The 25,950-nt window shown below is 35.5% G+C and overlaps 1 protein-coding gene across 5 annotated transcripts in view; it reads right to left on the bottom strand.

The window, feature by feature from the left end:
* The window catches only part of LOC131157640 (calcium-transporting ATPase 9, plasma membrane-type), a 98,481-nt gene that overhangs the window by 38,934 nt on the left and 33,597 nt on the right, over window positions 1-25,950 (bottom strand). For all 5 annotated transcript variants that reach the window (XM_058111945.1, XM_058111943.1, XM_058111946.1 and 2 more), the window contains exons 9-19: window positions 13,527-13,597; window positions 13,349-13,432; window positions 13,059-13,136; window positions 12,907-12,978; window positions 3,423-3,506; window positions 3,255-3,337; window positions 3,060-3,168; window positions 2,902-2,957; window positions 2,740-2,782; window positions 2,529-2,612; window positions 2,200-2,337 (exon numbers count right to left, since the gene is read on the bottom strand). In XM_058111945.1, the coding sequence (XP_057967928.1) occupies window positions 2,200-2,337; window positions 2,529-2,612; window positions 2,740-2,782; window positions 2,902-2,957; window positions 3,060-3,168; window positions 3,255-3,337; window positions 3,423-3,506; window positions 12,907-12,978; window positions 13,059-13,136; window positions 13,349-13,432; window positions 13,527-13,597 (902 nt within the window). The remainder of the gene's footprint in view (window positions 1-2,199; window positions 2,338-2,528; window positions 2,613-2,739; window positions 2,783-2,901; window positions 2,958-3,059; window positions 3,169-3,254; window positions 3,338-3,422; window positions 3,507-12,906; window positions 12,979-13,058; window positions 13,137-13,348; window positions 13,433-13,526; window positions 13,598-25,950) is intronic.

The raw sequence follows: 25,950 nt of genomic DNA on the forward strand, positions 1-25,950 counted from the left end.
AGGGGCTAATCATTTTCAATTACAATTATCATCAAGTGGTGAAACTTCATTAACTAATAATATATGAGTTGTAATAAAATCATTGGAAAGTTCAAAAAGAATAATGACATCAAACAAGCACAAATTTAGAAGTACGTTAGCCAAAACTTCAGCCATTGTCACTTGATTCTGTCAAGCCGTAGGCCATAATAGAGTTAAAACCAACAATATGCTGTAAAATAGGAGGCCTTCTAAAGCTTTGTCTCTAGATATGTGTCTCATGTGCATGAGTAGCTCAAGAGGATGTTCCTTGTTTGTTTCTACACGGTTCATTTTCTTGGGACTAGTGGAATGCATTATTTGGAGTTCTTGGTGAAGTGTGGGTAAGTCCGTAGTCAATGGAGGAGCTAATCATTTTCAATTAAACTATCATCAAGTGGTGAAACTACATTAACTAATATAATATGAGTTGTAATAAAATCATTGGAAAGTTAAAAAAGAATAATGAGATCAAACAAGCACAAATTTAGAAGTACGTTAGCCAAAACTTCAGCCATTGTCACTTGATTCTGTCAAGCCATATTCGATTCAGTATCATATTTTTTAGATAATAAAAGAAATTTAAGATAGAAATAAAAGGATACAAAGTAAAAGAGGACAAGATATCCTCAGTACTAAAGAAAAAATTTACTAATAAAAAGTACAGAAAATAAAAAGCCAAGAAATTAAGACATATGTGGAACTAATTGATGGAACACTTTTAAGTTTTCCCATTCTCCCTCAACTATCTTTTTCTTACTCTTGCCATGATCTAATATGATTTCATGGCCTCCAAAAGCAGTCAAACTCAAACCCATCTTATCCAGAGTATCTACAGCTTCACTATCCAACAATAATATCATAAAACACCTTTTTTTTATAATAAAAGAAAGTATAACAGATAGGGAAAAAAGAAGGTACAATAAACTGGGACAAGGAGTCCACCAAAAAAAAAATCAAAAAATTAAAAATAAAAACAACAAAAAAAAAAAACGAAGATCACACCATGAAACTATACAAGAAAACCCATTTTCAAACCCTTTCCATCATAATTTACCAAACTCCTAAAACTTGCTAATTCTCTTTGATCCTTGAATTTACAACTTTTGCCACCATCCAAGCGAGCCTCATTTCCTCTAATATCACTCAACTTTAAATCCAGCTTATCCAAAAGATCTTGGGCTTCTAAATCCTCCTCGGGAATTTTTTCCACACGAGTAGGCAATATTCCATCCCTACGCTGTGAATTGTTGGCTAAACCATCATTTTCAAAAATAGACACTCCCCTGGTGATCTGATTCTAAACAGAAGGGGAGAAATCTTCAGTTGTAATGTGAATGGGTAAAAGACCACCTATGCCTCAGCTATGAAACCATAATTCCTTCACTATCATACTTGGCTCCGCCAGTGTCTACCCATATAGAAAGTTGTGCATTGCTCCATCCTTAGTTGTTAAGGACGCAATCTATAGCAACTTCGGAACAAATCATAGATTGTTGAGATTCAATATTATGTCCTGTTAGTGCCTTTAGGAGAAGGGTCTAGTTCTCACAGAAGGCAAGCCTTAATGTGAGTGCAAAAGCATTTCAATATTCTAAACTTTCAAAGCAACAATATGGATTTGAAGTCACATTGAAAAAACAACCTTAAACCAAATGACAAGGGTTTTTTTCCTTCTATCATTTTTTGAAAAGGAACATAACAAGATTTCCTTATTTGGGTTTTTATTTAATGGAAATGATGAACAATAATTGGACCATCAGATCTCATTTAAGCTGGGGGCACTTGAGTTAGTGTTCTTAAAATGTTACTCAGATCAGCCAACCACTATAAAAAGCAACACCTAAAAGATACATATCATAGAGAGATCGCAGTCAATCTTTAGGGTCCCATTTGTAGCACAATAAGGAAAAGACTAGAGATGTTTTATCATGTTTGAGTAGATATATGAATTTACATGCATACTGCCAATTCATCATCCTAAGATGCTGCTATACAAATGTCAAAGCGATTCCTAATAATGGTTTATAAATGGAATTTTGTATGTGCGTGTTGGAGGGGTGGGTGTGGGAACAAATTATTTCCTTCCCTTGCAGTTAAAAGGCCTAAGAAAGGGGCCTTGCCCCCATCACCCTAAGTCTTCCACTCAAGGAACATTGATATTGCGATACAGAAATTTACCTTAGGGGAAAAAACACTGCCTGCGGTGTTCTGTGCAATGCCCTCAAATAGCAGAGCAGAAACCAATGGGTGCGACTCTGTAGAAACATCTGATGGATCTACCTTTTTCCTACCAATATAAGCATCAACCACAGTCATCTGTAATAGGGAAAAGCTTCAAATCATTCAAAACCTAATATTTCAATTTAACCAACTGGTGCACAGAGCATAAACAACCCAAATTTGATAAATTCCCAAAAAAAATTGAAAAAATAATTATTTTTAATGCTAGGAAAATTTTAAACTTTAAAAAACAAGTAACATGCCAAAACAGAACCCAAACAGCCTACTTTATTCAAGGTCAATGTTCCAGTTTTATCACTGCAAATTGTTGTTGCAGAGCCCATTGTTTCACAGGCTGAGAGCCTCCGGACCTGAAAATCAAATGCTGTTAAACAACTTCAAATATTAACCTAGAAGTCTTGCAGAAAAATTTTAAATTAGGAGATGCACCAGAAATAAACCAACATATATCAAGGAGAAGGCAAAGAGGATACTTGCCAAGGCCTTATCGGTCATCATTTTTTTCATTGAGTATGCTAGGCTGTCCAAGATGTGCAAAAGAGTTTGAAGAAAACAGGAAAGAAACGAATAGCAATGTCAATGGGTTCCCCACAAGAAAGGAGTGAAAAAAGGAAAGAAATTCCAGTGCAACATTCTTACGTTAAGGTAACAGCCAATGGAAGCCCTTCGGGTACAGCAACAACCACAATGGTGACCTAGAAAATTTAGTCAAATATAAAAAATATAACATAATCACAAATTAGTCAAATACAAAAAATATAACATGATCACAAAAATCTCCAGAGCATTGAACTTACTGCAATAGTAACAATTTTAATGACCCCATCTACTGCATCACTAACAGTGGTCTGGCCCCGAATAAATTGGGGATTACCCTCTGGATTGTTTGTATTTCCAGTGAAATACCTGAGGAAGTACCAATTATATTTTAGCATCTGAGACTGTGTACATATTACATAAGAGAAATAATGCTTTAGGAATTTTTATTTTACCTGCCCAAAAGAACAGCCAGTACAGAAAGGGCTACTGCAAGCCCAACAATGCCAATAAAGGTTGCAACCCCATTCAAACGAACCTATCATAGCCCATTAGAAACCTTATGTCAAATTCCATAATTATTACTGATTGCTAATGAGTCAAGTGAGTCTTAGAAAACAGACCTGCAAAGGAGTTTCTTCACCAGTATCTTCTGAGATACTTGCCATCAGCAATCCCCATTCAGTATTGATCCCAACACTGGTTACCTAAATTTTTTTAAAAGAAAAGCATAAAAATAAGATATTGTATCATAGTAAAACCATAAGGGTTTGGCAGTATATTCATTGAAAAACAATACGAAGAATTGGATCATGAGATATAAATGGATAGAGAAGGCATATGAGGATAGCAAACATTTAAAAGAAAAATAAACAGGCTACAATTGCAGTTGAGAAATACGAAAGAGTATGAGAACGAAGCATATTATCATATAAAATAAAATAAAATAAATCACTCATCCAATAAAAAAACGATAAAAGAATTCATGAAATGGAAAATCAACATAGTAACAGCACACAATCCAATCTCAAAAATTATCTTTCCACAAACAAAGAGTTATGTAACGCCTTTCTTGCTATTGTGAAGTCCCCATGCCAAGTTTTGTAAAAGAAGAGACTGAAGCAAAACTAGAGTCAGAAAATTCCAATGGTTGGTCTACAGCCCCTATATGGTGACTACAGTCGCATCTAACGTGGTTATCAGTTTCTTGAATAGATACAACTCATACAAGTTAACGCAACTTATGAACTAGATTGTTCCTTCTTTTTGACAGGAAAAGAAAATTTCATTAATAAGAGAAGAATTTACAAGAGGGAGAATGATATATCTCTTGAAGAAAATATGGAATAAACCAGAAGAATCAACTAAAAACTACAAAAAGGGAAAAAATAAACAAGCCAGCACATTTCTCCAATCGCTTTTAAACTCGTGGAAACTATTCTCTCCGAAAAAACCAACAAACGATAGTGGTGCCAAATACTGAATTTTATGCCAGACCAGCTCCCAATTTAATTCTTCCCCAGAGAAAATCTGAGCATTACGCACCATCCATATGCCCCATAAAACTGCAAAAATACCCACCACCATAAGGCTGCCCAATCCTTTGTTCTACCAAAACCTGCGAAATAAATAGCTAATAAATCTTCCACCAATGCAGGACAAACTCAACTATCTCCCACAATACCAAAAATCTTATTCCTAATCATCCAATCAAAATCGTAGTGCAAAAGAAGATGAGAAGCTATCTCAGAGTTCTTGAAACAGAGCACACAAACGTCAGGAGAGAGAGCCTTCAAAGTCTGCTGATTTGCACCAAGTCATCAGTACTTATTTTATGAAACAGATTGCTGTTTCGGAATTCCCAAAGTCTTCACAAAATTTTAAACCTAGAATCAACTCTACACTTGTACATGGGTTACAAAACCTTCTACAATACTGTTAACTGTGGAACTACAGTAACTCACTACACCGCATGACAAGAGGGGGCAGCTGTACATTAAGGATGCTTACCGTAACTGCCCCTGCTGCACCCCCCTAAAAAAGAAAGAAAAGAAAACGAAAAAAAAAAACAGAAAACCCAGACAGATGCCCAGATTCAAGTCACCTGTGTGGGTTTTGCCTCCACTTCTCTTCCCCAGCAATAAACTACATCACCACACCCCCAGCCCCCCCACCCCCCCCCCCCCCCCCGAAAAAAAAGAAAAAAGGAAGAAGTCACACTGCCGCATTTATTCCCAAAATACTACTAGCAGGAAATATACTAGCTTTACTATAGAAACAAGTCAATATAGAGTTTCCCTCTCTGCTCTCTATTTTTCTCTGTACATCAATTTACTACAAGCACAAGTTTCAATGCACCATTCTTGGGAATCATTATAGTCTCCATCAATTGTTGAAGGTCTACTGTTCATTAGGTACGGTTCACAAGTACTGTTTGCAGGTGTTATCCACTGGATACCATTCACAGAGCTGTTCATGATATTGTTCAATGTTTCTATTCATGCTTACGCTTCACAGGAATTTCTGACCAAAATCCCTTAAAGGAGAAGAAAATATATGCTTCCATAATTCCTTATTGACTATGGAGTTGGGGCTTTCCCATGGGCAAATACATAGTTGTCCAGTTAAGATTCAAATCGTGAATCCGAATTCCACTTTTGAGAATCAAGAATTGAGAATCAAATTGAACCAAACAGTAAGATTTGATAGAAATATCCAAAATCAATTCTAAATGACGTGCATATATTGATATACAAACAACAAGCAAGATAGTAAAATGCATAATCATATTTCATGTGTATGCTTTCCCTAAACAAATGAAAAATACGACAATGAGTCAGGAAATACTTATAAAAAAATTGAACTTTATGTTGTTTAAGGGAAGGAATCAGGAGAAAAATAATAAAAAGTTGAACTTTTGGTGTTCATCAACAATTAAAAACATAAGAATATTTCATGCATATTCTTTCTCGGTTAAAAAGAAAAAAAAAAAAAAAACACTTAACCTAAAAAATGATAATATTGAACAAACTGCTAAAAAAAATCAACTTTTGAAACTTAACAACACAAAGGAACAAGAGTACTGCCATAGCCGGTTAGTGTTTTGCCACTTCTTCTCAATAGCAGAACACTATACTCCTTGAGTGAAGAATGATTTTGTGAAGACAACATAAGGCCTAAAATTATATTTTCTCCTTTTTTTTTTAGTACAAAAATGACATAGACAAGGAATGAAAGGTAATTGTGTAAAAATAAAAGCAATAAAAAAAGAAAGTAATGTTGTTTTAGGGGTTTCAAACTAGTTGGGCTTGTCAGGGTATGATAAGTGCAGAATCGTGTGAATCAATAGATTTGGATCAAATCATTAGATTCACAAGATTAATCGATAGATTTGGCACTGATTTAGTTGTTTTTAGATTCGATGGTAAGATTCAAATCGATTTGGTGTAGAAGTGATTTGAATCGTATGAATTGAATCGTGAATCGTAAGATTCTAACTATGGGAAAATACCTAATTATCATGCATTTCTTTTCCAAACCACAATTTTTCAAAGACATTTAAGATATGTGAGTAGAATTTTAACATTGCATTAGCCACAGGTAATCCATCAATTTGGTCCCTGACTCTGCTAACTTGCAACCTGCGCCTCAATCCTGCCCTTCAATTTTCCATGTATCTTCAATATTATCCTGACAGTCAAACAGAGAGATATTTAGTCCTAGCAAGATAGATAGCTATCTGGGGTATACCTGGAGTAACATTCTTCGCATAAAAATCAAATGTTTTGCTTGGTTACCCATGGATCAAACATTTGCAAGTTCCGTATCATAAGAAAGAAAATAATTATAAATTATGGAACAATTTCCATAACATTAGACTACTATCAGCTATGCAGCAGAAATACTAGAGGCTCATCTCCAGCACCACTGACTTTGCGAAGAAGCTGATGGAAGTTGAGGAAATTAAGGAGAAAGATGCTCATGATTACAGAATGAATAAATCTACAAAGAATGGTTAAGGATGACACATATCTCCATGACCTTCCAGTACATAAGCAGAGTATTCCTCACGAGTTCCTCACCCCATTGAAAGAAGACAACCTGAAGACTTTCTTATACTTTTTCATAAAGATCTTGGTGAGGCTGGCCAACATTAGCCGAAAATCATGCCTTCTCATCTGGGAACACTTTTAAACACAAGGATAAGTCTTTTCCACCAGGGGAGAATGATGAAAACATGAGAAGGCCCCACATAGGCAAGCCCAAGGAGTTTGGGATTATTGGCCCAATTTCAGATATTTGGACAGTTTTTATTCTGTCCGAATTTTTCTTACATAGTATTTTAATAGGCCAAAATTAGCAGATTATGTAGTTTAATTTTATTCAGGAAGCAGTTCCCCCCTCCTCCTCCCCCCCCCCCCCCCCCACCCAAAAAAAAAAATGATTTGTCCAAACATCTTTTGGGACCAATGATTCTTGATGTTGATATGCTTTCTCATGTTTGGTGTGCCTCTAAAAACTATTAGTTGAACCAGGAGAATTTTGGGCTTTTGTGGAGCCTAGTTGCGTTAAATTTGGATGATGACTCGACCTTTCTTTAATGAGAGATTTCTATCATAAGTCTTAGTCCATGGAGCAAAGGCTTGGACCCGCTTTGTAGCCCATTCGGAACCCTATACGCAGCATATAAAATGATTGTTTTTGGGGTGATTAGGGTATGCGGTCACACTTCGCGAGAGAGCAAGAGGGAGAGCATTGAACCACCGCACTCTCTGTATTTTCTTCCTGATAATAGTGAAATCCCTGCAACTCCGTGGACCTAGGCAAAATTGCCGAACCACATAAATACTTTCTTGTGCATGTGATTGATTTTTTCTTTGGCGTGTATTCTTTCTCTATTTTGTTTCTCACAGGTTTCAGGAATTTGTTCTTAATTCCCAACAGAGAATATAATTTGTTGTAACATTATCTTCCAACTTTCTTATGATCACAGCCTGTCCTGAAGTGTAGGCAGCGGAGGCGCTTGCTCCAATTAGAGACTTCAAAAATTTTACGATTATTGAAAAAAAAAAAAAAAATTAGCAGAAATTGTTGGGGAAAAAAAATCATCGGTGAACATATGCCTAATCACCAAAAAAAAAAAAAAAGGCAAGGACATATCTTGACATTAGCATCGATATCGCCTATTAGTATATGTTTTGGTGAAATTTGCTGCAATTTTACCTAGTGCCACTGCCACTACATCCACTAAAACATTGCTTTCTGTAATGAAGACTCTGAAGAACCACATATCTGCACAAGTAACCAGATGATAAAATCTACTAGTGGAATCTGCTACTATCGTGTCTTTTTGCTTCAATTCAATTAGTAGATGGCCACACTTGCTGCATAGCTCGCTTCATATAAGTCCGGATCTTCTATAACTTATACTCTAAAGATCTCCCACTGTTTAATCCACCAAATTCTAGTTTGTTTCATTCAATTTCAATTCAGCAAGATACATACTTCGTTCATGTCAAACCATAAAAAATAATTCTCCAAACAATGCGCCCAATCATATAATTCATCAGGAGGGCTGTATCCATTAACATCTGAAATTTCCAATTTAAGTCCGTCATTCGAATGCTCATTTCAGTTTTCACGCAATTAAGAAAATGTGAGGAACTCCAGTGGTTGTAGCACTTTCTCATTTTGTAAAACAGTCACTAGGTCTCCTGCCAAGGCTGCAACTTTACTTGCTAGTCTATACAAACTTCTAAAATTTTTGTAATGGTTTCAAATGCATTCTTAGTGTTCTGAACCCAACCAGATACTAATTCCACTTTTGCACACAGCTCAACATTAGTCGACAATCAATGTTGCTAGATCTTTTCTCCTGCAGCCCTTTTTTTCTTTTTCTTTTAGGAATATGAAGGGGTGCTAAAGGAAATGGGCTAGGCTAAGTGAGGCTTTGGATTGAGAAGGCTGGAGTTTTTTTTAGATGCTGGGCTTAGAATGTATATAAAGATAAAGCAGGATCCAGTGGTCTCCAGGGATGAGGGTGTTGAAACAAGTGGAGTTTTCTAGGAAGTGAGGAAAAACAAGAAAAAAAAAAAAAGGAAAGATTTTTTATTTTTTTTCAATAAAAATCAGCAAACATTTGAAGAGAAAAAATAGTGACAGGTTGAATCACACTCGAACCTGTAATGAGAAGAAAGGGATCAGAGTTGGTTGGACCGTGATGGAACTCCGGTAAAGAGTCTAAAGACTGCTACTGTAGTGAGGATTACATTCCAGCAGAACATCTGATTGAAAGTAAAGAAGACAACCGGAAAACCAGCAATAATGATGATCACAAGCAGGTCCTCAGCACATGTGACACATGCAGCATTTTCCAGCAACCTCCTACGACAATCTTAGGTGAGATCATAGATCAGAGGATTGAGAACTCAATGGCTATGAAAGTATCACGCAACAGCTCCAGGAAGATAAGATCAAAAACTGGAAGCAGAGGGAAGTGGCACATGGTGGTATGCCAGCAAAGCCAATGGCAATGCTGTTTAAGTTCTGGCTAGTCAATGATCTCATCATGATGGTGCTGGAAATTTTGTGTGATGGTGGCTTAAGATGATGAACGAAAAATGGCGTGCCTGCAACCATAGTTTCAGATAACTTTTGTTTTTGTACTTAACAAAATGATAAGGGCGGTGTGTGATGAAAATGGGTAGTGTTCGTCATAGATGAAGCTGAGGAAATGGAGCTATGTTGTGACGTGTGAATCTGGGCAATTTCCCAATGGAAGTCTTGTTTGAGGATCTCCAAGGGGGCAGATAGCACTGAAGCAATAGCGAGGGTGAGTTAAAAAAATGAATGGTCAAAGAGGAAGGAAACAAAAAATTCCTGTCACTTCCAATCCAATTTCAAAATAACAAACCCATGACAACATTGCAAATATTTGCAACCCACCAATATATTTATATGGAAACTAAAATTAAGAAAAATACAAATACTTTAGACAGAGACATTTAAAAATAAACACCCATATAAACATAAACCTACTTAAAAAATTAATTAAACCTAATGCACATTTAAATTTAGGACCCAAAATCCCTTAACCATATTCCAGGAATCGAACTCCAAATTGGTCCTATTGATCCATCAAATGACCAGCTTCCCATCTTACATCAGATATTAACTGCAGTTAAACACCATCTTCTTGTAATGGCTAAAAGGCTTTTAAGATAATCTAGCACATAATCATCCTCTGAAGCTTAACTTTGTAAATTTGTCTAGTTTGAAAGCATTAAACACAAAAATAATGGTGCTGATAGTCCCAACATAGTTCTGCCCAATCACCTTACAATTTCCAACAACCAATGATCCATGGCAATACGTTTGATAACCATACCCTTTAAGCCACGTAAAATTTAAATAAGCTTCATAAATTGCAAGGTTATTTGCTTTCTTTTTTGTGTTGAATGAACTTATGCTAAGCATATTGTAAATTCATTAAGTGGACGCGTGCACTCTTTAAGTTAATAGACATATAATTTTATTAAATCTATTAGTCATAGGAAGGTCTAGGATGAAATGGAACTAAGTGAGTGCACGTTAAAATATAAATAAAACATAGCACTTGGGGCAAAAATATAAAAAATTGAGCAGTGGACACTACTGAAGCCAGGAAGAGACACCTGGCAGCACTTAAGAGCCCCAGGGAGCAAGCAGCTGCTGTCTGTTTTGCTGCTTCCAGCTGAAGTAATGCCAGCAACAACATAGTATATTGTTACCATTTGCTGTAAACCCTAGTTCTAAGAGAAGAGAGGAAAGAGAAAATTCTGCAGAAAATCAATAAAAAATTCAGGAAAACTCAGGGAAAATAAGGAAAAATATAGAAACTTCAGAGGAGCATCAAAATAAATTGGAGAAGTTGACAACCAAAATAGATTTCCTTAATCTTTATTAATTCATCTAGGGATTTGGATAAAAATGGAATTTCCGAAGGAAAAAAATGTAGGAACATGGATGTAATCGAATCCTAATAGAGAAGGATTTGTAAGTTGTACATTTTTTAATTAGCATATATAGCAGCATATGTGTTCTCCTTGGTTCTCATAGCTGTAGATTATACTTTAAGTAGAGGGCAAATTTATTCGCTAAGAGTTATGAATATCGGTTGGTACAGAAGATTGTGTTTGTTTGTTATGGCACAATTTGTGCATGCATCTTTTGAATTCCTATTATGTAAAATAGCTCGATGTGCTGTACCACCATGTTGTCTGTTGTTGTTATATCATCAAATTTGAGCAAGCAGGGATTGCGTCTCCCTTGGATAAAAAGGCCCTAAACCTCCGGCATTTATTGGCATTCCCATTTATGCGCAATTGCTGGCCAAGCTGGCAATTGGCATTTGTTGAGATGGTACAGCTATGTTGAAATGATGCTGAAGTGAGTGCTATCTGGATAGCTTGTGAGGTAACTCTAGATAAATAGACTACTTAGAATAAGGAAAATGTTCATATCAATGGTGAATATGCGTGCATATTAAAATCACATCTTAAAATGATGAAGCCAAAAGATAGATTAAGGGTATCTAGAGCTTGTGGCTGTTAGGTAGCTGACAGCCAGCATAAAACTTTGTCAGATCTTATTATCATGAGCACCTGTGAGGAGGAGTGAGTTAGTTATTGTCTCTGCCATGAAAAGGGATAGGTGTAAGCCTAAAATAACTTGGAATGAGGTAGTGAGGTAGTGAGGAAGGATTTAATAGTTCTTAATCTAATAGAGGAAAACATTCTAGATCGGATGAATTGGCGAGAAAGGATTCATGTATCCGACCCCACCTAATGGGACATAAGGCTTGTTGTTGTTGTTGTTTATTGAGCTTGTGACTGCACACACTATTTCCCTAACAATTTCAGGATTAATTGAACTGAAGGACAGCACTTGCTTAGTTTTCCAAAAGACTGCTATCTCTAACACATGTACTACAGGCATTAAGAGACAAAGTATGTGTTTTGCAGGAGAACACTTTTGGCCCAAGTATGGGATCACTAGTTTGACTTTTGGAAGTATATAAAGTGATTAAACCCCGATGTAAAAGTAAATCATCTTTCGGTTGTATTATAAAATACATATATGTATGATGTATCTTGTGTTCTTAACAAATGCTCATTCTTTTCTGGATTATTAGTTGTACTTAAAATGATGATTTTTGCATAACTATTCAACTCTAGGCCTTGTGCCTCCCATCAGATTTCGGATGGAATCACGGCCCGTCATGTACCATAAATAGGAACGTGACAATCCACAATCGGCTTAAGCTGGCTGCAGCACTGAGACTCCTACGGACAAATAAACCACAGTAGCCAATCATACCACTGTAAATGACCTGAAAGCTTAGCGAAACCCTGATAAAGAAGAAAATTAAAAAAAAAAAAAACCCATTATAATAGCCTCAAATAGAGTCTTTCCACAAAAATCCTCATGTTTCTTCTTCCTCAAAACAAAACGTATGGTGCCAACTGCCATCACACTTAGATAAAGATCTTGGCATCAAGTCCTTTAAACCCAATAAAGTATATGATGAGGAGGGATGGATAGCCCCAGGATCATCCAACCAACCATAACTAAGCAAAAATGGAGACCACATTGTAGACATAAAAGGGATAAAGTAATACAACAAAGTGAGAAGTCTACAAGTTGACATCATCTATATGAATCCTTCAAAACCATTCTACTCCATCTAGGGCAACACATGAATACAGGGAAAGAGAAGAAAAATGTTTGTTCATATGAGGAGAGATTCTCCATAATAATCTATTCTCCTTCGCCAAACATGGAATACCTACAATGAGGATGTTTTTTCCAAGCTTGCCAGGTCATAAATGCTGCATTATGGAATAACCAGCATTCCAATTTTGACAATTAAATACATATAAGAAAAAAGCAAGGAAAACAATCACAAATTATATTCCATATTTCACAATTACATTTTAAGAAACAAATCAAATACAAAAATAAGAACATGTAATGCCATAAGCAATATATATAACATAATCAACCTTGATAATATAATGTGGGTGTTTGGGTGTGCGTGCAGGATGAGGGTGCTATGAAATATTTTACCAGCATAGTACCAACACCATCAGCAACTTTGCAGCCAGACATCAAAAAGGGTGCTTTCTGATCCTTGTGAACCTAAAGAAAGACACCATAAATTAAGGAAAAACATAGATAATCAAAAATAAAGAAAAACATAATAACCATCAGCAACTTACGTTCTTGCTTTCTCCAGTCATACTAGATTCATCAATGGCAAGAGAATGACCAGCAATTAATATTCCATCAGCAGGAACCTGTGTGAAAACATCAGAAATAGCAAGTCAACAGCAAATTAACTGCCCACTAAAGAAACTCAGTAGCTTGGTCCCTCTCTCTTGGGTTTTGACTCCAATTTTAAAGTGTACCCCAGTGGTCTTTTTTTGGATTCCACAAAATACAGGGATTATAAAATAGATATGCACATAAAAAAATGAAATCAAAACAAAGAATCAGCAACTATACTCACCTGATCGCCAATTTTGAGAGGTACAACATCACCGACAACGATATCATATATTGAAACCTTCTCTCTTCTACCACCTCTAATGACCTTCACAAATGATCAGAAATGCACATAAATTTGTCATCTTTAAAATCAAAGATAAATCGCAAAAGAAGTGTCCCCATGCTGCAAAACTGCACACCTCCAGATGTATGTTACGTTTTTCCTCGTTTAAATTTTGAAACTGGAGGGATTGCCGATAGTCACTAGTGGCTAGTTGTAAAAAGAAAAGAAACAAAAACAGAAATAAAAACAACAATTAGTGCAGTAAGAGTATTATTTCTTTATGAGATAAAACTAAAAACTAAAAACTAAAATGCATTGACCCAATCATCTAGCAAAGGCACAAGCAAGAGAATGCATCTGCTTTTGCAGAGATTGAAAGCAAAGAGTACATGTAGATTTGGAGAACAGGAAGCGCTTAGAACCAAAGGTAGAAGCATGCTATAAGCATCCAAAAATGTGTCAGTGCAAGTTGTAGCATTGACCCAGGCTAGAAAATTTTCTACCTCTGGTAACAATCCCATTAAAACCACTAAGGTGACATCTAGTTCACAGAACATTTATTCCTAGAAATAGGATAGAATAAGATGGAAATGCAGTAGAAATTGTATAAAGATATAATAATTTAGACAAAAGTCACTCATAGAAAAGTTTACAACATTGAATTTGATATGAATAGACATTACCACAGTGAAATTCGAGCAGAGCCATTCCTTTTTATTCCATGCTATCAATTAATAAATTTTTTTGCAGTGTCATTTGCTTTATGATCACAACATATTTTCTTTTGTAAGCTATCAAATCCTCATATGATGCCCATTCTAGTCCTAGGAATAGATATTCAGTTAATCAAATGTTATCCAATGGCCAATAAATATATGTATAGAACACAAATATAAAATTCCATTAGACAGGAATAATCATGATCTGGGAACTTTTAAAGACCCAATTAGAAGTTATATTCTATCCTTAAAAGCAATTTAGCAGCTAGAAGCCTAGAATGCCTTCTCAAGAGACTAAGTTCAAAGGCAGTGCAAATTTCATCACATAAAAGTCATGATTCTACCAAGAGAACCATGCAAGTTTAAATCTCTATGATAGAAAACATGGAGCAAGGAAGTGCACACTTTTTTCTTCCATTTTTTTTTTTGGAGTTATTTCATAAAAGAATTAAGAGGAAATAAAATACAACCATCAGAAGCAAAGATGTAAACAATCCACATACATATACCTGAAACCCAACCCATGAACAAAAGAAACAAGCACAATAGAAAACACCAAGCAGCCCAAGGCAATCGTAGGCCAAAAGCAAAAAATAAAAATGAAAGAAGGAAAACAGACAAACAAACAAACAAACTAGAAACAAGAAACAAAGTCAATGGTGCACCTATAGGACCGAAAGGCCCGGCTGAAGCAAAGAACTCTTGTCCCAGCATCATCAACCGCTTCTCTGGTGGAAACCAATCGCTTCCCAACCTCATGAACAATGGCATCATACATTCATAGTCTCTACCTATAAATGATCAATAGTCGCACCAAAATCTGCTTTGCAGAGAGTAACTTTGAGAGACCTCCATTTCAAGTTCCAAAATCTTTTACCAAACAAACAATAAAAACAGACTCTATCTTCACTTTTCTAATTTTGTTCACCAGACCAAACAGCATCAACTTTTTTCCGTAATCTGCTTTTAATGATCAAACAGGAAATAGAAGTAGCTCTGGACAACTTTAGAAAACCAGATCAAGTTGCTTTTGTTCACCTCAGAAAGTCTGCCTCCGATAGTCTCCCTGATGACGCACCACTGTTTTGCATCACTAGCAGCAGTTGAAACAGTCCGATCTTCAGCATCTTTATTTATTTATTTATTTATTTTTGGATTACAAAAGAATATGATTTCATCAAAGAAAGAACGTAGAAATAGAAGAACAGAAATCCTCCCAATCAAAATAGAAAGTAGAAAAAGCAAAGAACATCAACCAAACCAACAAAGATGGCCAATCCCAATGGATGCCAGAGAATAACACTCCTTTAAAGCAACCAGCACCAACACATCAAAGCAAAGCTAAGTAATGAATCTTATACCATAACAAAGGAATGTTCAACTTCTTCCCAGTAAATTACACACATTACGTTCGAAACATAAACCCCATAGCACTGCAAAAAATGCACATCTCCATAATGCTACAGCATACTTGCTTCTATCAAAGCCAGAAAAAGAGATGACCAACAAATTATCCACTGCATCATGCAAACCTAACTTCCTACTGATAGAAAAAAAAAAAGCCTATACCACGTCTTCCAAGAAAACTTAGTGCAAAAACAAATAAGAAACTGTTCCTGAACTGTCAGCATAAAAAGCAGACACCTGGAGAAAGTGTTTGCCAAGGTGTCCTACTCTGCAACATATTGTAGGTGTAACTATATCAAGCACAACCAACCAGATAAAAGCCTTAACTTTTGGGGAAACTTTGGCCTTCAAATTATTTTATGGAGAGGAAAGGAGAAAGCAGCACTGGTCAAAAGATTAAAAAGAGATTTGCAAGAATAACCCCCCGAAGAATCCAAAGACCAAGAACGACTATCTGCTCCAAAGGAGAGAACAATTATCCAACATCATCAAAAGAGAAGAAAGCTCCACCGCATCCCCATCGTTAAGAAATCTACGAAAGCGGAAATTTCAATAAGACAATAGGGCCATCTGAAACCAAAAAAGAAAAAATAACAGCATAATGCACTGAAATCAAGGAACAGAAATGTACAAGGCAGCATTACCATCTCTGATATCTTCCTAAAACGAATTCAATAACCCTCACCCAGGACATGAGGACTGAAAAGGGGGTGAATCTGAGAGATAGACATCCATGGACTTTTCAAAGATCATTTAGATCACAAAACAGTGTCCCAACCATTCACATGCAATCTGAACTTTCTTTGAATGAGTATGCCAAAAAAAAAAGGAATCCTCTAAGGCAAACTGCCATAGCAATTTAGCAGAGAGGGCAGTGTTTCTGGAACCAATTTTCTGAGACCCAAACAATCCCCCCCCCCCCCCTTTTTTTTCTTTTTCCCCATTTTAAACCTACACACCACTTCCCAATCAAATGATCTCTCTTCTCCTCAATCCCAAATCTCTCACATTTTTCTGCAGCTTACTAACTATACCCATTGGAATACTAAAGATAGACGAGCAATAAAAGGGATACCCCAAACGAATACAACATGACTTTCCACCTCTAAACTAATACACTTCTCCACCACTAGGTCCCAAAAGCCCACCGACCTATGATTGCAAACAAAGGGACCCCCTAAATAAGACAAAGGCCAACCCAAAATACTACAAACCACTAACTATGCCAACTCCCTCGATCTATTGGACTCAAATTAATAGTAGAAATACCACTCTTACCCATGTTAATTTTAAGCCAAGAGACTCGCTCAGAAATATGAAGGCTCAAAATATTCAAAAAAAAATAACAGGACATACCACTTCCCAATCAAATGATCTCTCTTCTTCCCAACCCCAAACCTCTCACAATTTTCTGCAGTTTATTAACTATACCCACTGGAATCCTAAAGATAGACAAGTAATACAATGCGGTACCCCCTAATTAAAGCACTACGCCTTTCCACCCATCTAAACTCTTAGATACCCTCTCCACCACATGATCCCAAAATCCCACCAACCTAGGATTGCACCCAAAGGGACCCTAGATAAGACAAGGGCCACATAAAATGCCACAACCACTAACAATACCAACTCCCTAAATCTACTAGTACTCAAATTAATAGTAGAAATACCACTCTTACCCAAGTTAATTTTAACCAAGAGGCTCAAAATATTAAAAAAAAAAAAAAGAGGGATTCTGATCAACTAAGAAGAACATAATATCGCCGGCACACTGAAGATACGAAACCACCCTTTTCTCCCTTCTACCAAACCTTTCATCAATCTCTTAACCACCACCCTATTGACCATTCTACTCAAAACATCAACCACTAACACAAACAAAAATGGGGAAAGCAGATCCCCTTGTCTTACATCCCTCACGCCAAACCAAGATTTAGGTTCACCATTAACTATAACAAAAATGAAAACATTGGGCATACAACCACTCATCCAAGAACGCCACTTCTCCCCAAACTCCTTTCTAACAAAAATCTTATCCAAGAAATTCCAACTAACCATATCATAAGATTTTTCAAAGTCCAATTTGAAAATAATCCCGTTCTCCCTTCTCCTCCAAACATTCTCCACTGCCTCATTAGCAACCAAAATAGTATCCATAATCTAGATACACTCCACAATCACACTTTGAGCCTTAGAAATAGCAATATCAAGAACAGCACTCAACTTATTAGCTAGCACTTTAACAATAATCTTATTTGCACTAGATACTAATAGGTCTATAATCAACAAACTAAATAGATCTACTCTTCTTAGGCGCCAAAGTGATGAAGGTAAAATTAATGTTGTTACTCAGAATCCCATTCCAATGAAATTCAATAAAAACCTGCTTAATCACATCCCAATAATATTGAAAAAAAAAAAAAAAAGAGATGGTAAACCCATCCTAACCCGAAGCATTATCCCTTTCCATCCCAAACATAGCAACCCTCACTTTCACCCCCTCAAAAGGTCTTTTCAACCAAGACATCTAATCCCCATAAATGGGGTTCCAATCTAACCCCTCATCATAGGCCTGCAAGTGTCCACCCGTTATAGACATTAGAGAAAAAATCAGTGATCAATAAAAGGAGGATCTGAAATAACCTCACCCCTACCCAAACCGAATTCCCTAATTAGGTTCTTCCTCATCTTTCATTAACCTGTGGAAAAATTTTGAATTACAATCACTCTCTTTAACCAATTTAAATTTAGTCTTCTGCCTCAAACTTCTAACTTCCTTTAACATCAAATCCCCCAGCTCATTCTTGAACAGAACCCAACTAACCTCGTCACTCTCTGAAAGATTATCATCTTCTTCTTTTCCATCTAGATAATCAAACAAACCAAAATGCTTGCCTTGCTAATCCTAATATCACCAAACACCTCCTATTTCACCTTTTCAAGGTCTTAAGACACCTGAGTTTCCTCATAAATTTGTGCATTTACCAACCCCTCTCAAAATCCTCACTCCAAGAATTCCAAATTAAAAACTGAAAAAAAATCATGATCAAGACATAATCACAAAAAGAAAAGGACTAGGAACCCAAGCAACCTTGCTAGACTCCGACAAGAAAATGATCAGAGGTCTAGGTAAAATAGTTTGACAGAGATTCGAAAACTCATCCTCTCACTTGATGTAAAACAAAAACCTACCTAACAGACTAGAAACAGCCCTTGCACCATTCACAACCCAAGAGAAAAGTGTGTTACCCAGAAGGTCCCCCAAGCCGCAATCTCTAATGAACGTTTCGAAATTCTGCATGCTCAAAGAAACCGATCAACCCCTTTTTCCACCCAAAAAACCTAACTACGTTGAAATCACCACCTACGATCCACCTAAGGGAACAAAAACAAAAAAACAGCATATAACTCATCCCAAGAAGAAGTCCAAGGAATGGGTCTAGAAGGCCAATACATATAATAGAGCCACCAATGACCCCTACCTTTCACATCTATCAATACCAAAAGGGAGAAAAATCCAACAAGATTGTCAACTCTAGAATGAAGCAAGTATCCCACACGATAAGAATGGCTCCATCAAACCCAAAGAGGAACAAACTCCCAATCCTTACACTGACCTTCCCAAATGCTCCTCCCACCCCCCATCAACACCCTCAAGCTCTGTTTCTTGAAGAAACAGTCTCAAGATATTGTCGAACCAATATTTCCCTAGTAAGACCCCTCTTCCTAAAATCCCCTAAACCCCTAACAGTTCAACTAATGATCTTCATATTTTAACTCTTTTAACCCCCAACCCAATAATTAATAGAAGAAGCTAAACTTTTTAGCTCTTTCTAGACCTTCTCCCCCCCCCCCCCCCCCTTCATAGGCTCTAGAACTCACCTACACATTCACCTCTTGCCCTAAAGGACTAACTTTAAATCTAGGTCCTAAAGGAGTTTTTGCAGATATCTAGTCTTCCCCAACCGACACCCCCCCCCCCCCAAGGGCCCCAGCTGCCTAAGACTAACCATAAAGCATCTCCCTCATTAGAATCCTCCCTTTCGCATGAAGTGTTAACTGTCGAATCAGATCAGATAGGAATGGGAAGAATACCTTGTTTGGGCTATGAAATTTCTGAATTCTCCCATGGAATTCCTATCACATTATCATTCATCCCCCCCCCCCCCACCCCCCAAAAAAGAAAAAATTAATAAATAATTAAAAAGCACAAATCGGATCACCCAAGGTCTCAATGGATTTTGCTTTAGGACGGGGAAAGTGGCCAAAAATCCTTTTACAGTCAAGTCTTTTACCTGGACATCCGTGCTCTTTGAATGGTCAAAACTAACCTAAGCATCCTCAGAGATCTTCTTAGACTGCATCCTTTAGCTTGCAGGCCAAAAGACATCTTCCACGATTGCATAGTCTTCAGAATCAATTTCAAAACCACAACTTGGATGATTAGAAGATTATCCTCCCCTTTGAAATCATGCTCTGCCATCAGAATCACACATACTACCCATATCATCTTCGGAACCAAAAGATGAGCTTCCTTCTGATCCAGAATCAGAGGAGAAAGCAATCTATGCTGGCTGGTTACCAGAAATGATGGTGCTGTAACCTATTTACCTTACTTTGCACAAAGAAAAAAGATTTATAGTCGCATGTTGACCATAACATAAGCAATCTCATGAGCAACAGCAAATTCATGGGATTCAGTGGCTAGAAAGATCATGAATTCTATGAAACAACACTGCTAACTTTGGCATTGTAACTTAAGCCAGAACCATAAATCACTGCTCCCTAGATATCTTCGATATGGTAAATAAGGTGCCAATAATTATGGGACAAGTCCATAACATTATCACTGCCAGTGATATGTTCACAAAAGGTGGCTGTCTGAATGCAAATCTTAAGAATCTTCCTCCAAGACCAGATACAGTTTCTGACTTCAAGAATGACAGATTTATTCCAACAAAAAAAATCAGATTTCATCCATCACATTCCTTTACTCTTCAGATCCTTTGTAGTTGAGTATTGGGTAATAATGAAAACTAAAATAACATTAATAATGAAGCGTGAACCAATGTACATCACAAAAGCAAGCCAATATAAAACATATGGGTTGAAGATCAGAAAAAAATTTGGGAAAAAATTTATCAAGTGAGAACAAGACTAACACTGAGACCCAGCAAATACCACTGGTGACCGGCGCTTTAGATGCTAAACTGTTCAAAAACATCTTTCAACATCAACACTGAGTATCTTCCACAATTTCAAGCACTCTACTTCCTTCGTCCCTCAAACATTTTCCAGAAGATTAACAACAAAATAACCACCTAAATTCATAACTACTACAGCAAAAAATGAAAATAAAATGAAATAATGAACTGGAGACAGATAAAGTCATGAATAACCAAGGGGCTGCTTGGTATCGTTGCTGTTTCTATTTTCTTCACAGTATAGTGAAGAAAAACACTACGACATCACATTTGTTTACATTCCAAATTTTTGCTCCTGACCTCAATCATCATTACTTCTCACAAAAACTAAAACCCATATTTCATGGCTTTTCGTTGTTTCGGAAACCTCTGCACAGCAGTTTAATATCTAGAATTCATTTTTGAGGAGCAATCGTTACATAAATTTACATTTATTAGATATTTATCAGATAAATACAACCATTCATTTTATACAAAATTTTTAAATTAAGATTAAAATAAAACGACAAATGAGAATTTAAATACTATTAAAATAAAAATACCCATTAAAATTCTAAAATTTTGAAAAAAATAATGAAAAAATCATTCAAAAATATTTTTATTATTTCTCAATTGTCATTTACAATAAGATTATTCTTGGGGAACTAAAAAGTGAGTTTTGAAATGTAATAATTAAATAAAATAACTATAATTAAATTTTATTTGTTATTATAACATTTAGACTTGTATTCTTTTGTTATTTTCATTTTTAAATCATATTTTTTAAATTGTTATTTGATTCAAGGGAAAAAAAATAAGCATTTTCTCAATTAGGTTTTCAATATGTTTTAATTTTTGGAACTATTAACAAAGAGGTTACTAGTTTTCAATTTCTAGTTTATGTTTCTTTCATTTTTGGCTTCATTTCCATAACTTTTTACAGTGATGACCTAACAAATCCCTAAAGCTTAAAGGAATAAAACTAGATTTTACTTATATCCTACCTCCTCATCATTTGAAGGTCAAGGCTCCTATGAATGTCGAATGGTCATGAATAAAAAAATAAATTAAAAGAAAGATCCCTATATAAGCATATGTACAAATAGGGGATATCACTTAAGTTAAAAACAACCTCCTTCCTAGGAAAAGGCCATAATCTAGGTTTAAAAACATGAAATTTATGTAATTTAACTCCAATGGTTAACAAGTGCCATTGTACAATTTTCCATAACTTCATTTCAATATAATTAAGCAGCATTCTAGGTTACATAAATTGAAATTTATGAAATTCAAGCCCAAAACTTAACAAGTACCTTTGTAAAACTTTCTATAATTTAATCTTGTGATAATATAGCAGCCACTCCAATTTTTTATAATAAAATAAATTACAATAAAAAACAAAGCATAATAAAAAGAATCGGCTACTTTTATTGAGTCTCATTCCATGAAAAAAGAACTCAAAAATGTGCAGCTTTTACTCATAAAAAGTTGAATCAACTAACAGTAGTCTTTACCAAATGAACTTGTAATTTTCTTTTTCATTCAAGTATATGGTGGCAGATGCAGCATGCATACCCCCAAAATGAAGGTGAGAATTTCGTGAAAATAAACATATGGGCCAGGACTCAGGAGAAATTTAAACAAAATAAATTCAGGTATAACTGAACATGCCTTCAGACTCTCTTTACCCCACTTTTATATCCTCACATTTATATTCTCCTTACATTTTATGGTACTTTCTTTCTTCTTTGAATCCAATAAGCAATAAAAACTCCCAAATCATGCTCACACCATCTACATTCAACGACCAATAATCAAACATAGAAGACTTAAATTGTAATTGAGAACAATAATCATGTTCATGCAACTTGATCCTCACCTGGTGCCTAACTCAACATTGCATGAATTTAAAAGCTAAATTTAACCGGCCAGCTTAGGCAAATTTGTGAGCTGCTGACAATTTTTTCCATGAAAGCCAAATAAAATATACAGCCCCTATCCAAATAAAAGAATTTGTATAAAAATATTGATGTAGAACAGTAACAGCAACAGAAACAGAGAGGGAGAATAAGGAGAGAAAGCAAAAGAAGGAGAAGAGAATGAAAAGAAAGAAAAAGAAGGGAAGGAAAGAAGAACAAGAAAAAGAAACAGCGGCAAGTGTGATGCAGAAATAGCAGCAATGGGTACTACCCAGAGAGAGATAAGCAGAGCAATGGAAGAAAAGGTGAAGAAGAAATGAGGAAGGAGAAGAGAGAGAGAGAGAGAGAGAGAGAGAGAGAGAGAGAGAGAAAGAGGGAGAAGTCCAAAATCTTAAATCAAATATGATAACTGTAACACAATACGCTCCAGAGTACTTATATACACCAAACATACAATTAAAGCAAATAATAACAAAATAATCCCAAAAGACTTAAAATACACAAAATAACTCTAAATTAATTGAACATATAAAATAACTAAATTTTCCAAACTAAAATAAAAAACCCAATTTCTAAAGCTAGCTGAAATATAAGCATCTAAAGTTCTCCATTGGTGGTCCTCCACAAAACACCCCTTGTTAGAGAAAAGTAAAACTCAACCTTGAGTTCAACAATGGTGCAGCAAGAGCGGGGAATATATATCCATTAGAAATTCAACTTGTAATTTCATATTGTGCATTTTTAACTGACATGCAGTGATGAAAATATCACCAATAAATTACAGATATTCGAGATTCCAAACCCCAATAAAGTCACAAGTGGAAAATTGACACACTTTGAGCGATGATTAAAGGCTTGAGGGCTACGCATCACAAACATATCACAAGATTCTAACAATTTCATTCTCTAAAATGCTCCTGCTTTGGGTTGAAGTCACAGTTTCAACATTGATTTTTGCTGGCTGCTCCTTGGCTCTTCTAAACCTTGAACACTTTGTTCCACTGCATTTATTTGCTCTTCTATGATGGCATCATGTGGCCTACCATCCACACAATCAATCTAGCTTTCATTTCAACATTGATAATCCATGACAACCATAAATTCAGGTTTACTTGAAACTTCCCCTTGTATGTAATCACATGTGTAGTCAATAACAACAATAATTTCTATTTCATCTTTAAAAGGCTGTTTTGAGATTGGAAACTCATGTTGTCCCAAATAAGAACTCTTTCATCGCCTGAGATGGAAGAAAATCCCATCATATAGTCAGGGAGAAATTTTAATGTTAACAAAATTTCCATTTTAAAACTAAAAAAAAAGTTTGAATTTTACCTAGTTGTCTTCAGTAGTATTGCATTCCATCGCACAACCACATAACCCACAAGTTTATAAGACGCAATTCTTGTCCTTATTTATGGTATCCGATTGCATTCAAAATAAAGATCAAGATAAAACAGACAAACGGTGAATTCTATCATGGAAAATTACCATTGAAACAAAGAATATCCTGAAGACAAGGCATGGAAACCCACTTGCCTAGTTCAAAATACTGGCTTCCCACTTCAAATTTCTTCAATTACTAAGCAGTATTTCTGAATGTCTCGCTGATACTCCAAAAAATTTCAGAATTAAACCTCACTTTAGGAGCTGACGGTGCTGAATTTTATTCCAAAAATATATATCAAATGCTGGCAGTTAACTTTCTTCTTAAGATCATTATCAAAATCTTGTGAAGAAAAACCAATATATTGCAGTAAATCTCAAATTATCACAAGCTCAGTCTCAATTTGAATGCTGGCAGACTTCATTCATCCTCCAAAACACCAAAATTTGCATTGAACGTCAAGATCATACAGTATAGGTCAAAATATCACAAAGACAAGTCAAAATATTGTGAAAAAAAATCATGAATCTATTTCTCACAGTTCTGAAAGTAACAAAAGGAACTGGAAGTTTTTCAGACACACATCACAAGTGCCGCCAGTGGTGTTCTGGCGATGATTTTCTGGTGGTAGATCAAGGGGTAGTGTGTGAAGACAAAATATCAGGAAGTTTTGAATTTTGAATAGATGTCAGCCAGGAAATTTCCAGCTTACGTGCGAAGCCACACACCTTGTTCGATGGAGGTGAAATTTGAGAAGGACCTTTTCAAATGCTTCTGTTTTTAACGGCGGTCAGATCACAGTGTTTGCAGCATGGGCAGCAACTGCAATTTCGCCGATGTAGATGAAAAGTGATTTGATTTTGTAATTTTTCTTGGTTGTTTTGTGTAACTTGTTGAAATTTTCTGGTTTGCAACAATTTTAGCAGCAATGGAAGTGACTTGAAGTGGTTCTGATCTTCAGGAATGATTGTAGGGGTTAGAAGTTAGAGCAGTAACGGTCGAATCAGTTGCAGAGAAGGTCTTAAATTTCGATTTCAATTAAAATTTCAAAACTTTGAAAGTACGGAAATTTTAATTTTGATGTCACTTTCAATTTCAATTTGAGAGAACGATGGAAATTAGGAGTAAAGCATGAAATTCTTTTACAAAACTTTAGAAATAGTTAATAGACACAAGGTCTTAAATTTCGATTTCGACTAAAATATCGAAGCTCCAAAAGTACGGAAATTTTGACAGAAATTTTGATTTCGATGTCAATTTCGATTTCGATTTGAAAAAATAACGAAAATCAATAGTAAAGCATGGAATTCTTTGTGAAACTTTAGAAATGGTTAACAAACATAATAATGTAAGTTTTAGGACAAATATATTACAAGTTAAATACATCTATGCTGTGTATGAGGTGGAAAAGTTGTAATATAGTATGTGTATCAAACATATTCGTATGTACTGTAAACATATTTAGCTCATACAAATAAAATTTATAAATCATTTAAATATTATTTATTATACAAATAATGATGATTTAGACATAAATGGCTAGATAAAATGCTGCTGTAAGTTTATTTTTTCATATAACTTCAAAAGCATTTGCAATAATATTTTGTTTCGACAAAAATAAATAAAATTAAATTAAAAGAGAAATTTCACTTCACTCCTAAATCTCTTATTTGAATTCCAAGGAAATTTCATTGCATAATTAAAATTTCGACAAGATTGGCTGAAATTTTGAGATTTTGATAAATTTCGGGATGATTCGTTGAGATTTCGATGGAAATTATGCAAGACAGAAATCGACTACCATTTCAATTTCGAGGGTGACAGAAACTAGAAATTTCAACAATTTCGTGGAAATTTAAGACCATGAAGAGACATGATAATGTAAGTTTTTGAAATAATATATTACAAATTAAATACATCTATGTTTTGTATGAAGCACTATAGTTGT

This window comes from Malania oleifera, chromosome 6 (assembly GCF_029873635.1).
Source record: "Malania oleifera isolate guangnan ecotype guangnan chromosome 6, ASM2987363v1, whole genome shotgun sequence".
Lineage (NCBI taxonomy): Eukaryota > Viridiplantae > Streptophyta > Magnoliopsida > Santalales > Ximeniaceae > Malania > Malania oleifera.